The sequence below is a fragment of the Hemicordylus capensis genome, chromosome 6 (assembly GCF_027244095.1).
Source record: "Hemicordylus capensis ecotype Gifberg chromosome 6, rHemCap1.1.pri, whole genome shotgun sequence".
Lineage (NCBI taxonomy): Eukaryota > Metazoa > Chordata > Lepidosauria > Squamata > Cordylidae > Hemicordylus > Hemicordylus capensis.
Window position 1 is genome coordinate 32962240 of NC_069662.1, and position 15953 is coordinate 32978192.

Below are 15953 nucleotides of genomic sequence, written 5' to 3' on the forward strand. Positions count from 1 at the left end.
AGGGATCAAAATGAGTGACATGTACAGCTGGTCAAATAATTCCAGAATTACTTGTATGAAAAGCAAGCTAAAGAATTTAACTTCCTCTGACCAACATGTGTCACCAGCTCACATGCCCCTCAAGTATCATTCACTGCATATAAAAGAGCGGCATGGCTGCTGCATGACCATTAAGCATTGCATGAATGCAGTTCTTCTGATGCTACTCTATTGGACAATAAGAATAGCATCCAACTGATTTTTCACGATGCTTAGTAGGCACTCAGCAGCCCCATCTTTGGAAGCAGGGTCCGTGTGAGCATGTGTATCTGCTCAGTATGTAAGCTGCTTGCATTTTGACTGTAAAGAAAGAGAAAGACTATCTTTGAGGATGAGAAAGGTCTTTCTAGGTTATCTGCTTTTGTACAGTTATTTTCTTCTGAGAGATAATACTTTTGGAGAAAGACAATCTGTCTTGCAGTATTTATGGTTAAAATAAGATGCTTTTCTGCACAACAGTACCAGTATAAGAAAATTAATGGCTGAAGCTGAAAGGGCGGAGATCTAAAATTTAGATAGATTTAGATTTTGTGGAGACTAAAGCAAGAATAAGATGGAAAATAAATTGAAATAAAATGTGTGTGCGTCAATGTAAATAGCCTATCACACTGTGATAACTGAAAAAGTGTGCTTTGCACTTGCAAAAAAAGCTGCGGCATTCCTCGTGTGCTTTGCAGGGAAGTTTTGGGCAAGAGTGCAATTCTAAGATTTCCTGCGATTTAGCGCATTACTGGGTTTCCACAAGCTGATGAAAAGCATAGGCGGTGGGCTATCAAACACTGCGAAGGAAGAGGAGCAGAATTTTAAGTATGTTCAAAAACAGCCCAATGCAAACACAGACGAGATGGAAAGAATTCAGAGATGTTGCCTGGGCTTTCCCACTTTGGATGGGGAAGGGAGTTAAAAGAACATCCCTGCCTGTAGTGGAGTGTCAGCCCAAACCTATGACCTGAGGAAGCGCAGAACATGAGCCATTTTGCTATCCCCTGCCGCCACCTAGTGGGTTCTCTAAGAAGGTTTGCAAAAACATCTCCTCCAGGGAGAAGGCATGAATACAGATCTTAAAATGTGATTCTTTTGTAGGCTCACACCAGACGTTCTCTATGCTTTTTTAACAAGTAATAATGTATTGACTTTGTAATACACAATTATAAGGGAAGAGGGAATTGAGTTAAATAACATTTAACATTTAAAGTGAATATTGGGTTTAAAGAGATATAATGAAATGAGTATTAATAGTTTTAAATGTCATGAGATACACTAGGTACAGCTTGTGCTCTTGTGAATTGCACGAATTTAATATGGCACAGTTGCCAATCTGAATTCTATTTTATAGTATTTGGAAGAACATATTTGTAAAATTATGCTTGTAATAACCTTTATTTAATGTTTACTGTGCTTCTATTAGCTCAAAGTCTTTTCAGAACACTGAGGATCTCCCTTTTTTCCTCATGACATCTGAGTGTCCAATAAACCCAGGTCTCAGTTTCTTCATTTGGTGTATTTGCAAAACATCAAGGACTTCCAAAATGGCATTAAACTATCTGGTTAGTTTCCTTTTTATTCTAGTTTTGTATAATGCAAAAAATAATAATTCTTAATCTATGAGAATAGTTAGGTGGAAAAGCCATCCAACAGACTCCCATTAAACTAACAATCTGAAAAGTTCCATTCATCCGAACTTAGATAACATTTTCTATCAGCAGGCATCAGAGAGATTTGAAAACTTTAACAAATGTTAAAATTAATAGTAAATATCAAAAGAATAACTGTATGTAGCATAGCGAGATTCACCCCTCCCCTTCCAAATAAACAAACATTTTGATATATATTATGGAGTAATTCTGAGCACCAGTGTTCAGCCATATCCTCGATACTATCAGAAGCTGAACTTCTGTATCTTTGTAAAGCTACATCAATAGAAAAGGAACTCTTTGACTACCTTCTCAGCTCCTTGGATAACCTCCAGCTTCTCAGTCCAATGCAGGCTTGTCATGCTTAGCAGGTGGAAAAGTCCTTACCAGTTTCTCATTGTATTCGTCATGTTCACATTTGTTGCAGTTACTTTTATAATCCCTGCATTTCAAGGATGAGGTGAGTACAGTAAAGATGTTGGAACTGGTCTTGTGGTAGCAAGCATGAATTGTCCCCTTTGCTAAGCAGGGTCCACCATGGTTTGCATTTGAATGAGAAACTACATGCACAAGCATTGTAAGAAATTCCCCTTAGGGGATGGGACCTCTCTGGGAAGATCATCTGCATGCTTGCATGCAGAAGGTTCCAAGTTCTCTCGCTGGCATCTCCAAGATAGGGCTGAGAGAGATTCCTGCCTGCAACTTTGGAGAAGCTGCTGCCAATCTGTGTAGACAAGACTGAGCTAGATGGACCAATGGTCTAACTCAGTAGAGGGAAGCTTCCTGTGTTACTTTGTTCCTCTCTTTGTCTGTTAGCATTCACCACACTATGGGTTTATTTCTATTCTTATGACACACAAGGCTAGACTCTTGTGTCCTGCTATGGGATTTTGGGACCAAAGGCACAGGATGTAAGTAGACGCAGGAGTGATACAAATGGGGGAGACAGGCTTTCAGAGCAAAGTATTTAGCATTTATTAGAACACAAGCAAAACATACAATCTGATTAGGGAATTAGCAAAATGCAGTGCATCATTCTCTTGGGGAATGTGGTAGAGCAGACTCCTGAGAAACACTAGCTCAAGTAAAATGAACTTGTTAGGAAAATAGGGAATGGGAAAAACAAGTTAACACAATGCAGCTGCTTTGGAAGTAGACCAGGAGGCTCTCCACATGAGCAACATGGATATCCTTCAGGGTATGTGCAGAGCGAGCGAGCTTGACCCGCTCTTCCTGGACACACACATTCTACCCTTCTCACCCTAATCGGATCAGCCACCCACACAATTATCGGCTCTGTCACGGAGCCCGTAGGGGATGCAGGGATCGGGGCCCCACAGCCCCTGGAAGTCCCAGAATGCCATGCAGAGGTGTAACGATAGGGGGGCAGAGGGGCACATGCCCCCGGCACCATCTTTGTGGGTCACGTGGGGGGCGCCGCCATGACCCCCGACGATCCAAAAAATTATTTTTAATTTTTTTAAAAAATAAAAATAAAAATGTCCCTTCCGCGCGGCGCCCGTGCCCCCCCCATTGCTTTGCTGGCCTGGGTTGGGACTTGGAGACACAGGTGCCATGCCGCCACTGGGAAAGAGAGAAAGAGAGCGTGCGAGAGCGAGCACGGCACTGATTGGCCACACGCACACAGCAGGAGCTGCTTCTAAGGCGCGGCTGGTCGGCGGGACGGCGTTCTCTCTCTCTTGGCTCTCCTAGCCAGGTCTCGTCTCACGCATGCATGCGTGACTCGGCCGGCGTGCCAAGTCGCGCTGCGCATGCGTGTGCGTCCGTCGGTGTCCTCGCAGCTCGGCTCGCCTTCTCTTCTGCACGTGGCGCGCGGCGGAGCTGAGCGGAGAGCGTTGCTGGGGGCTGGGGCTGCAGCCAGAGCCAGGCACAGGCAGGATGTGGAGGAGGACGGCAGGACGGCGGACTCTAGAAGCCAGAACCAACCAGACATCTGTTTATTAATTAAAAGCGTCAAGCGTGCACTCAGGTGTGTGTGTTTGTGTTACTGTTCTCTTCTCTGTCATGTCTTGCCATCTTATTCTTCGTTCTTACTTATCAATCCCTTCCCCGCCCGTTCTGCCACTTCCTTCCTTATCCTCTGGGCTTTTTCCTACTGTGCCAAAGAAAAAGCATTAAGACTGCCAGTAGGCTTGCTGGCTGTTGGGTGTCTGTATTCCAGTTTCTAAGTGGAGGAAGGTTTGCAGGAGCACTGCGTACAGAATCTGTGTACCAAAAAGTGTGCTTGTAGTCTCCACAGATCAAATTAAAATGATCTCCCCTTCACACTGCTGCATTTCAGATATGTGTTAAGAAATGAAAATTTGATGTGGAAAATTTATACTCCCTTTTAATTGCTTGGTGCTTTCATCTAAATTTTAACATCCTGAACACAATTGCTTCCAACACCTGGTTAATGGTCTGGAACAATCCAAGAAGAAACTGTCCCTTGGCTGGAAATGGAATATGAGAGAGTGAATGAGTAAGCCTTCATTTTGGGCATATCTAAGAGGCACTATGGAAGAAGCCTCCTTGTCATAATGTTGGAGTCCTTTGATTTAAAGAGATCCTTGAGATTAGTGGCATGACAGACCTTAAACTATTGTTCATTAATTGTAATGAAATTAACTTCATCACAGGAAACACTTCATCAATGAATGCCTTATTTCATACAATATGGATTTGGTCAGATCAGATTTGTGGTACAGTACATAATTCAAGTAAGTGATCACATGGCAAGATAGCCAACAGCAGCAGGATGATGGCAGGGGCAGAGGGTTAACTCACCCTCCCCACACACTGCAGCCCCAATCCACAGTGGGAGATAATTAAGTTGCTATGTAATGAATAAAAAGCAGGCATCCTAGCCCCAATTACATGCATAAGCAACATTTCATGTTACTCTAAAATACACTGGTCTACATGATGAGGACAATTACTCATAGTCCCATTGAAATTAAAATAACAAGTTAGGCAGACATATTTTAATTTCAATGGGATGACTTTGAGTAATTTTCCTTATTGTGTCAGCTACTGCTTTTTTGCAATTTAATTTTGAATATATCTAAGAGAGGAATTTTAAGGCTTGCTGATAATTTTACCCCACCCTGTTAACAGATACAGATATTTGACTTTACATTGGAGAAAGCATTTCCAAGTTCAATCTTAGGAGAAATGTTTCAATATGTAAACTTGTAATGTAAACTGCTTAACCGATTTGAACCAAAATTGCTGCAGCTGTAGGGACACATAGGGACACCTCAATGGCACAGTTTGTGATAATGTCATCCACCCCAATTCAAGATGGCAGACATGTAAACATTTGAGGTGCAAGTGCTCTAATTTGTAAACCACTTAACCAATTTGAACCAAATTTGGTACAGCTGTAGGGACACATAGGGATACTTCAACAGCTTAGTTTGTGATGATGTCATCCACCCCAATCCAAGATGATGGTCACATGAACATTTGAGGCACAAGTGCACTAATTTGTGGACTGTCTAACCCATTTGAACCAAATTGAGTACAGTTGCAGTGAGTGACACACAGGGACACTTCAATGGCATAGTTTGTGATGTCATCCACACCAATTCAAGATGGCAGACTTGTAAACTTTGGAGGAAGAAGTGGGCTAACTTGTGAAACACTTAAGCGATTTGAACCAAATTTGCTACAGCTATAGGGACACATAGGGATGCCCCAATGGTGTAGTTTGTAATGATGTCATCCACCTTGATCCAATATGCTGGATGTGTGAACTTTTGAGGTGCAATTGCACTAACTTGAGGACTGTCTAACCAACTTGAACCAAATTTGGTAAAGTTGTACTGAGTGAAACACATGGACACCACAATGGTGTAGTGTGTAAAGATGTCATCCACCCCGATCCAATATGGCAGACTCATGAACATTTGAGGTACAAGAGATCTAACTTGTGGACCTCTATTTGAACCAAATTTAGTCCATTTGTAGAGAGAGTGAAAGGAAAGTAGGCTGATTAGTTCTTACTAGAACAACTTATTGTTATTAATATAATCTGAAAAGCCATTGCAGAGAAACTGTTAATAGCATAATGAAAACACAGAGATGCATAAAAGCTTTAAAATCTTTTACTAAATAACATGAAATAAAGATGAATAATATATTGATGTGAAACAATTTGCATAGTGAAAGAGAACATAGATTGCACACGACAATGTGATTAACATCCTTCTTCATTCTCAGCCATTAGACAAAATGTAGAGCCATTTCCATGTAGGTTACCACATTTTTTGCAGACCTCTTCATTTGGAAATCTGTTCAGGACAGTTCAGCATCAACATCAACTCCTTCCTTCATCCAAACAAATTTACTTCTACTCAGCCACTGTTCCTCCTTGTATGCCATCCCAGCCCTGATAGATCAACACAGAAGAGTTTCTATCATATGGTTTTGCTGAACATTTATATCTGCCTTAGGCCCCAGTCCACAGGAAGTTAGCTGTGCTTGAATTAGGAATGTGCACAGACCGGTTCGGAGGCCATTCTAAAGGCCTCCAGACCGGTCCGGTCACGGGGTGGTTTTGGTTCGGAAGGGTAGTTTGAGGGGTTCCATTAAGGGCGGGGGGGGGGCTTTACTTACCCCTCCCGCGCTTTCCACACTCTGCCGCCGTATTTACTGTAAAAATTGCTCCTCCGATGGCTCCTCCTCCGATGGCTGCTGCGTTTAAAAAAAATGGCTGCCCCCTTGAAGCCCCGGCCCCCTGCTGCTGCCGCCCTCTTGAAGCCCCCTCCCGCCTCCTTAAATCTCGCCCGGGCCCCGAGATGACTCTTCAGAAGCGGGCGGCGGGGAGATGTCCTCCCGCCCCCTTCCCTGCCGAGCTCAGGCTGCAAAAGACTTTAGGAAGGCTTCTGCGCGCGCACGCGCAGAAGCCTTCCTAAAGACTTTTGCAGCCTGAGCCCGGCAGGGAAGGGAGCGGGAGGACATCTCCCCGCCGCCCGTTTCCCTGCCGGTCTGCCAAGGTACTTTTACTTTTGCAGACCGGCAGGGAAACGGGCGTCCCACCCGTTTCCCTGCCGGTCTGCAAAAGTAAAAGTACTTTTGCAAAAAGTACTTTTACTTTTGCAAAAGTAAAAGTACTTTGGCAGACCGGCAGGGAAACGGGCGGCGGGGAGATGTCCTCCCGCTCCCTTCCCTGCCGGGCTCAGGCTGCAAAAGTCTTTAGGAAGGCTTCTGCGCGCACACGCGCAGAAGCCTTCCTAAAGACTTTTGCAGCCTGAGCCCGGCAGGGAAGGGGGCGGGAGGACATCTCCCCGCCGCCCGCTTCTGAAGAGTCATCTCGGGGCCCAGGTGAGATTTAAGGAGGCGGGAGGGGGCTTCAAGAGGGCGGCAGCAGCAGGGGGCCGGGGCTTCAAGGGGGCAGCCATTTTTTTTAAACGCAGCAGCCATCGGAGGAGGAGCCATCGGAGGAGCAATTTTTACAGTAAATACGGTGGCAGAGTGTGGAAAGCGCGGGAGGGGTAAGTAAAGCCCCCCCCCGCCCTTAATGGAACCCCCCACCCCAGTGCCGGACCGCAGCTCCGCGGTTCCGTGCACACCCCTAGCTTGAATCCCAATGAACTCAGTGCGACTAGTTGTACTTTATTTCTCCCATTGATTTCAATGGGACTTAAGCATGCTTCTCTGGCTTGATGGACCAAAATTCTTAAGGTCCAAATGGTGAATTCTGTTCTTTAAAGGGGTGGCAATGCTATTAGATAATGAAAAAGGATCAGGAATATTAGCAAGTTCCAATGCTGTTATATAGACAGCAGGTATATTTCCAAGATGTAGAGAAAAACTTACATTGCCCCATTTATTCAGCAGGGGAGATTTAAGAAGGTGAATTATGCTTCTATTGAAATCTATTGGATTCATAAGCCCTTCACTGTAGCTACACTAGGGGTTCTCACCTATTGGCAGTCCAGCTCTTGCTAGAACTAGAACTCCCATCATCCCCAGCCACAATAAATTGATGGAAGTTGTATTTCAGCAATAGATGGAGTACCAAAGGTTGGAAATCCCTGAGCTAGACCATGCCCATACATTTCAACATTTAGCCATTTTTGTATTTAGATGAATGAATTTCTGTAACAGAACCTATATACGTATTCTGAGCTCCTGCAACATTTTTACTTTTAGGGGCTTACATACAGTGCAGAATGACACCCATTGAAGGGGGAAGTGCAGACATGGCTTCCTCAGAGACTGAGAGACATCCCTAGCTGCTAACGGGGACGGGGACTACTGTGTACACTAAGCCATGCAACTTCACTCCTATGCCAATCCTACCATTGTTCTCAATGGCAGGAGTGATGTAGGACTGAAGACACAGAGTTTAGTACGCATGAGCTGTCAGCTGCTGCAGAGGCTTTGTGCATGCATCCCCCTTTCATGGATAGCCGGCTGCACTGTATATAAGTCACAGAAAGGAAAGGAATTGGATCCCTAAGGGGGAAAGTTGGAGGAAAGGTGCAAATGCATTGATTGACTGGGGGGGTTACCTTGCCTTTTGCAAAACAGCTTCAAAGTGAAGAATTTGGATGGTCAAAGTCTTGGGCTTGGGAAGGGTCACCTGGATTAATTCTGGCTTATAGTGTTTTGGGCCAGACTCATACCAGTCAGGAACTGGTATGAGTCCGTTCCCTCAGAAGCTTAACCAGAAATAGTCTTCCGCCCTTACCCACTCCAAAAAAAGTAAAGCAGGAGAGTCTCCAGCAAGCCAATAAGTGAGGTTGGTAGGCACATTATGACCCACCATTTCTTTATTTGCATTATCTCCACGTCACAAAAATGTCAAAGTGAATTTACAAAGGAACAAAAGGTTCAAAGCCAGATACCATGTGAGGATAGATGACAGAGCAACACCCCCCAAAGGGGGAGGGGGTTCCAGATGTAGCCCTTGGGATGACACTTTGTCAAGCCTGGTTTAGAACTTTAAGGAAAAACTAGAATTCGTATTACATTTTACAAGAATATTTTTCTGATCATCAGCCTCTTTAGGGAATCCTTCATTTCTTTGTTTCTGAGACTGTAGATTAAAGGGTTCATCATAGGACAAACAACAGTGTAAATAAATGATAGTGCTTTATCAGTTTCTATTGAATAGGCAGATTTAGGTCTTAGGTATGTTAAAACAGCAGATCCATAAAAGAGAGTCACTACTGTTATGTGGGAAGAACAAGTGGAGAAAGCCTTATTTCTGCCCACAGCTGAGGACATCTTCAGAATAGTATGCAGGATACAGATGTAGGAGACCATGATGAGCAAGAAGGGAACCACTATAAAGATCACAGTGACAGTGAAAATAATGAGTTCATTTGTGTAAGTGTCAGCACAGGCCAGCCTCAGAAGTGGGGGAAGATCACAGAAGAAGTGATTGATTCTGTTCGGCCCACAGAAGGGTAAGGTGAATATTAATGTTGCTGGCACTAAAACCACCAACACTCCAGTCAGCCAGCAGGCTGCAGAAATCTGAAGACAAATACTCCTGTTTATAATGGCTGTATAATGCAAGGGTTGACATATCGCTACATAACGATCATATGCCATGGCCGCCAACAGGCAACATTCTGTGATTCCCAGGGAGCCAAAGAAATACATCTGCGTGGCACAGCCCATGAATGAAATGCTTGGGTCCTCTGACAGGATGTTTGACAGCATTTTGGGAATTATTGTGGAAGTGTAACCAATCTCTAAGAATGACAAATTCCGGAGGAAGAAGTACATGGGAGACCAAAGAGCAGGGTTGGTCAAAGTGACGATTATGATGAACATGTTTCCCATCAGAGTCATAAGATATGCAGCCAGTACCATGAGAAATAAGATGATCTTTGTAGCATGGGCATCGGATAAAGGCTCAAAAAGGAACTGAGACACTGGTGAATGGTTCCCTCCATCCATGTCACATGATATTTTCTGTAATGAGTGTGAAGGTACATGTCACATTCCCTGGTTGATGTTATCATCATCACCATCTCCATCAACTTCAAGGGGTTTCCCCCTCCAAGTTACAGATTGGTCTAATGTAGTTCAAAACTGAAATGTGTTTTAGTGGCACAAATTCTCCATTTTTATGAAGACAGTGTAGATCTAGATCTCTGCTCAACTATTGAACAAAGAGATTTCACATATAAGATTGGGTATTTGCCTTATACCAAGCTTCATTGGATATTACATAGTGCTAGACATTTGTGGATCAGTATTGCTAGATTCTCTGTGCCTATTTTGAAATAAGAATCCTGTCTTGTTTTAAATAAATATCTTCTTCAGTTATGCAACTCTCTTCTCTTGATTTTAACAAACAAACCAAAAACTAGGGCCAATACATGTTATGTCCTTTGTGACTGGTATCACATTATAAGCATGCCCCATGTGATATAGAAAGTTACCATAATGGTGCAGGTAGAATTGGCAGATGTGGCAACCACACCGCTTTGATATCATTAGGTTATGTACTTCTAGTCCATAACATTTGCTTACAGGTATATTCTGTGCAGCATAATGCAGCAATTGCCTGTGCCACTGCAGGAAACAAATGAGCACACCCACAGTGCTGTTCAACAGGACTCTTCCATGACTACTTATCCTTGCACAATCATACATTGTGAACACTATTTGCATTTTCCCAGTGTAAGCAGCTTCATGATATTCAATTGCTCCAAGGGTTAATGGCAGATTATCCTCATGGTATAGCACTCTTGGTGTTTATTAGATGCCCACAGTGGTGTGGGCAGTTTAGAACTTCTGTGCTACACTATGCAGCATGTTAGCCATAACTTTCTGTTAGTAGCATATAAAAGCTGAACTACACAGATTAGAGACAGTATGATTTTGAACAGTTGGAATTACGATTGTACAAGTATTGTCTCCTCTAATGTCTTAACTCATAGGGTTATATCCAAAGAAAGTTAGTCATGATTAACCACAGCTGAAATCAATGTGACAAGTTAATTATGGCTAATCCATTTATTTAAATGGGATTTAGTCAAGTCTTACTTTCTTTGGATAAAACCCATTTTTCTTTTATTCCAGCACAATTCCAGTTAGTTTTTCTTTCAATTTTGGTAGAACTGCAAAATGTCTGAAAAGAGTCAGTAGTCTGTTGAGTGTGCAAGCTGGGGTAGTGATGTCTCTGCCGACCACCAACACCTTTAGCTCTCTCCTCCCACCGCAAAAGAGCCCCAAGCTAGTATAGTTTGACTCGTACAGTATCATATTAATATCGGAGACATTAGGTGCACAAAGAAATACAAATGACTTGGGGATCTTTTTCAAAATTCAAACATTTGTCTGCAGCATTAAAGTCTTAGCAATAGTTCAATCCCACTCCTTGCCCCCCACCCCCCAAAGAATCACAGGGTTCCACATGTCCCACAAATGTCTACACAAGAATAAACACATATGGATTAATTGTGAAATGGTACAATTGAAACTCAATTACGTAATAAGATTTCTGCACTCCATGAAAGACCATAATGCAAGGAGGACATATGTGACTTAAGACCTATGGAAAATTTGGCTGGAAAACTTCTTCTTTTAAAAATCCTAATATGGTAGTATACAAAAATGAATTCTAATATGTAATGATTTCTACCTTACCTTTATTAGGGAGAGTCACTCATTCAGAACACTCACCCTTGCCTCTATTCCTGCTGTAATATTTCAGTATCAGTGCCCCTTGAGAGAGTTATGTTCAGTGCCCCTTGAGAGAGCTATGTTGATAGTAATTATTCAGGGTTTGCATGAACACACACACATACGTTTATGAAAATATTGGGAATATTAATCTCCAAATGGATTCAAAACTTCCAGAAGTGCTTTTGAATTCCTCAAGGCTCAGCCTGTTCCTAGGCTTGTTCAAGTACTACTTTTGTCTCCATCACCTGCTATGAATTACTACTAAATTATTTACATACATATTTGTTACGTAGAGACAAATCAGTGGATAGCATCCAGACTTACACTGGCTGACATGATACACATACTAACAGAGCTGGGATGCTCCCAGTCAATCTTACTTCCTTCTTGGATGAAGATTCCTCTTCTTCCCACACATCCCATCCTTCACCATAGGTAGAACTAAATGCAGAGTTTGCACTGTGTCTCTAGCATATGATAAATATGAGTGCGTGTATTTTTTAAAAAAACTAATCTGTTTGTAACTTATTATAAGCAACATGTCACTAGTAATTCTGTTTATTATAGGTCAATTTTATTTTAGGGAAAATGTTTCCAGAGTATTCCTGCTTCAAAAACTCCATCATCCTTCCAAACACAAGTGGCCCTACTTTGTATTGTGCCTCCTCAACTAGCTAGACCTGGGTTTCAAATCCTGGGTCCTCAGAAAACTCCCATCAACCCCAGCTACAATGGTCAAAGGCTATGGTGGCTAGGGATTATGGGAGCAGAGGCGCTCTAACTCCCAGACCTTGGGGACACGGTCCAGTCCTCCAAGGTCTGGGGGGTCTCCAAATGACTGGGGCCAGGGGCCTCCGGAGGCCACCCCACGCCTGCCCCACCAAACCTGGGTTTTTTTAATCATTACTGTGACCGAGGGGTGGCCGCGGGGGAGGAACAGAGCAGTCCTTCTCTGCTCTCCCCCATCCCCTGGGGGTGGGTGGGTGGAGTGACGCTGGGCCCATCTGTTTGGGCCAGCATCTTCTTCCAACTACAGGGTGCGCCTGCGCAGTTGAGATCGTCGCAAGCCTGTGATGTCTAGGCTTAAGGCCACTCAACATGGCTGCCCCATTGAAGCTGTTCCCTGCAGCTCTCCCTGCCTTGCCTGCACAATCCTAGGACCTGACCAGCCTGGAACCATCTCATCCTCACTACCTTCAGGGGAAGACAGAAATCTCAAAGGAGGGATGCTATGCTCTCTGCCACACTCCACATGGTCACATAGGCAACCAGGTAACATGGCATACTGACTAGGGATGTGCACAGAACTTGGTGGGGGTGGCTCGAGGGGGTGGGGGGTCTCGCCTTAATGGTGGGGGAAGGTGCACTCACCCCCCCTGCTTTTCCCCAACTGGGCCACAGTTTTGGTAAAAGCCTTGTGGGGCAGTGTATTTCCCTGCTGCCCCTTCTTCTTCTTTGGTTGGAAGTGGCCAGAAGTATCGGATGCTCGAATGCACATCTGACAAGTGCACATGCAATTGCATTGTGCACACACACACACACACACACACACCTGATACGTTCTGCCACTTCTGGCCGAAGAGGTGGTGACATCTTCTTGCTCTTTCCACCTGGAATGAAACTCCAACAACATCCATTCTGGGCTATATCCCAGTAGGAGAAATCGGTAAAGATGAGAGATGCAGTGTGGATGATTGATCCACTGATTCCAGGCTTACTGAAGCTGACATGTTGTGCTTGTTGCTGTTGTGATCTTTTTGGCTTTGTTCTGCTGGCTACAATCCTTGCTTCTCCAAGGTCAGATGCTTCTGAATGCATTTCTGGTTCCAAACACTAGGTCTGACATTGTGGGAGGGACTGGTTTCATCTGCTGTAACTCTGGGGCTCAGAATGATGCAGTGCCTCAGACTAGTTTTGAGACATTATCATAATCTGGGGAAACAAAACTGAAGTTTCCAAAGAGAAGCCCTCTTCTCCCCCATCTGAAAGGGCTAGCATAGGTATGGGATAGAAATCACCCCACCATAGAAAATACTTTGATTTTTGGGATGGCTTTTCTCCCATTTAACTCAACATGTGAGCAGGCTGGAAACCACTTCACCACAGGGATTCCATTCATTTCTGGAGTGGTTGCTCTCTCATTTGATTTTATATAGGAATGGGATAGAAACCACCCCACCATAGGAAGACCATTAATTTGAGGGGAGTTTTCTACCATGTGTCTTATTTCTTATTAATAACTTAACTATCATAACTGGTGGGGACCATACTTGTAGATCCATTTCTAGCCCTACTTTCTAGATACTGCTACAAGAGGCTTCTATGTTGGTGTACTTTGTATGATTGAATTCATATCAGAATGTAGTATTATTTGTTTGTAGGTACATCTGATCAATGGTCACAATAAAGCTATTCATTCTTATGTGCCAGAGTCCAGGTAAGAGTCTGACAACAAGAGCATAGCTGAGAGTGCAGTAGTTTGCTTGTCTATGCACCTTTATGTAGTTGGGGGTGGAACCCTGCTCCATAATCTGGATGAGGGTTAAGGACATAGACTAATAATAAAATTTCAAAAAGAGAGATTAAAGCATATATCTCTCATTTATTAAGTAAAAATGATGCCCGGATTCCAAAGATCCCTTTGCAGTGCTCAGAACACAGTCTTATCTTGTCAAAAGAGGAAATTACATAATTGTCTCAATTTACTTTAAACATTTCAATCTGTTAGCTGGACATTTGCACACATGTATTAAAACAAGGAAGTTACAATGACAAACCATATTTATCCTACGTGATCAGACTGCTTTAGACAGGGTCTTGCAGAACATAGCTGCCATCATTGACTGCTAAAGCATTATTCAAATCTCCATGAACCTTTCCCCGAAATCTATTTCTAGCCAATCCCCAAGCTTGGCTATTTTTTGCCTGCCTGCTCGCTGGTATATTGTCTTCTTGAAAAGCATTTCTTGCTCCTACAGTTCTAGCATCAAGCTAACAAAATGGCTTCGGTTTGGTCAAGCAAACAAAGCAATTTCCCACATAGCACTCTATCCTCAAGGGGAATATCCTACAGCAGACAGTGCATACATGTAGTCACTCATCATAATACAAACCAAGCAGAACCCTGCTTAACCATGAGGACAATTCATGCTTGCCACGGCAAGACCAGTTTAATCTCCTTTAGTTCTGTGACTTCTTCCACCCTCTAGATAAACTGCTTTATTTTTCCCTTCTTGCACCCCCTAAATAAACTGTTTCATATTTTTCCTAATGAATTTATACTCTATTTTGTCCCTTTCTAGAAAACCCCAATTATCAAAGTACCCCTAATCCATAGCTTCTTGGGTTTTGCCCTATTCTTTCTGAACCGGTTGATCAATACTTGACTGAACAAATGACTTTTTTCTTCTTGATCACTATCTGTACTCTATGCAGTTATTTACTGTATATATAAACTTGTATTACAGAAACAAGTTCTTCAGAGTGGGGTAAAACTGTCTAGGGACAGGAAGCAGATTAATGACTTGCTTGTGCAGTTCAACTCCTTTGATAAGCTATTACATTTGAATGGTGAAATAATGATTGATGCTCGCTAAGGGACAACACACCTGAGGACCTTGGGGCAAGAGGCTGTTGTCATAGTTCCATTGTGACTCTAGTCACATTTTACTTTAATGTATTTTGTTTTATAGTGAACCATGTAGTAGGTTAGTTACTCCTTTTTAAATCTCAATTGCCAGGATGGTCTGTGGAACTTTCTGTTGCATTTCTTCTCTGAAAAGCAGGTGCCGATAGGATAGGATAGGATAGGATAGGATAGGATAGGATAGGATAGGGCTGCTCAGGTGAAGCATCGGGATCGAGGCTGATCCCAGCACTGCCTCCCCGGGTAGTCTGGGAATTTTCCCCAGGCATTTACCTGGGTAAAAAAGGTACGAGTGTGCCCTTTTACCCAGATCCAGCGTTGTGTGGTACTGATGTATTTTAGTCTAAAGTAAAGTTGTGCCGTCGAGTCGGTGTTGACTCCTGGTGACCACAGAGCCATGTGGTTGTCTTTGGTAGAGTACAGGAGGGGTTTACCATGGCCATCACCCGTGCAGTGTGAGATTATGCATATTGTCCTTGTGCAAACGTAGCATTAGGCAAGATGTTAACCAGTGGTTCAAATGTTTGCAACTCTTCCACATGGGGCATGAAATAATATCTGGTTTAGTATATACCCAAGGATAACGTATGCACTTCTAACATAGCAATCCACATGAGTGCAGTGGTCTATTTTTCAGCAAGTTCATGGATGTGAATGGCTACTGGGAAACAGTTCCTGCATTCATAGACTGAGACCTTATTTCTATATGGCTACATCCATGGGATGGAGAAATACAAACACTTAAACAAGCCTGAGCTTATTTAATGCAACAGCATTCTTTTAGTAAACCATGAAGAGTGGGAAAAGCTTGGGACTCATCCTAATCTATTGTGCAGGGCACCACTGCATCATTCTCCAATGATTTTCCTCTGCTCCCCCAACCTTGAGAAACTCCAAGCATACCCTATGGGTAAGAGAGTACCTGGTCCAGCTTCTGTATATCAAATGTCGATGTAGGTGTGACTAGTGGGAGCAGT

The 15953-nt window shown here is 43.2% G+C and overlaps 1 protein-coding gene across 1 annotated transcript; it reads right to left on the reverse strand.

Moving 5' to 3' along the window:
- Positions 1 to 8657: 8657 nt before the first annotated feature.
- On the reverse strand, positions 8658 to 9593 carry LOC128331277 (olfactory receptor 10A4-like). Its single transcript, XM_053264628.1, has one exon. The coding sequence runs from the start codon at positions 9591 to 9593 to the stop codon at positions 8658 to 8660; it is 936 nt and encodes a 311-aa protein (XP_053120603.1).
- Between the last annotated feature and the right edge of the window lie 6360 nt (positions 9594 to 15953).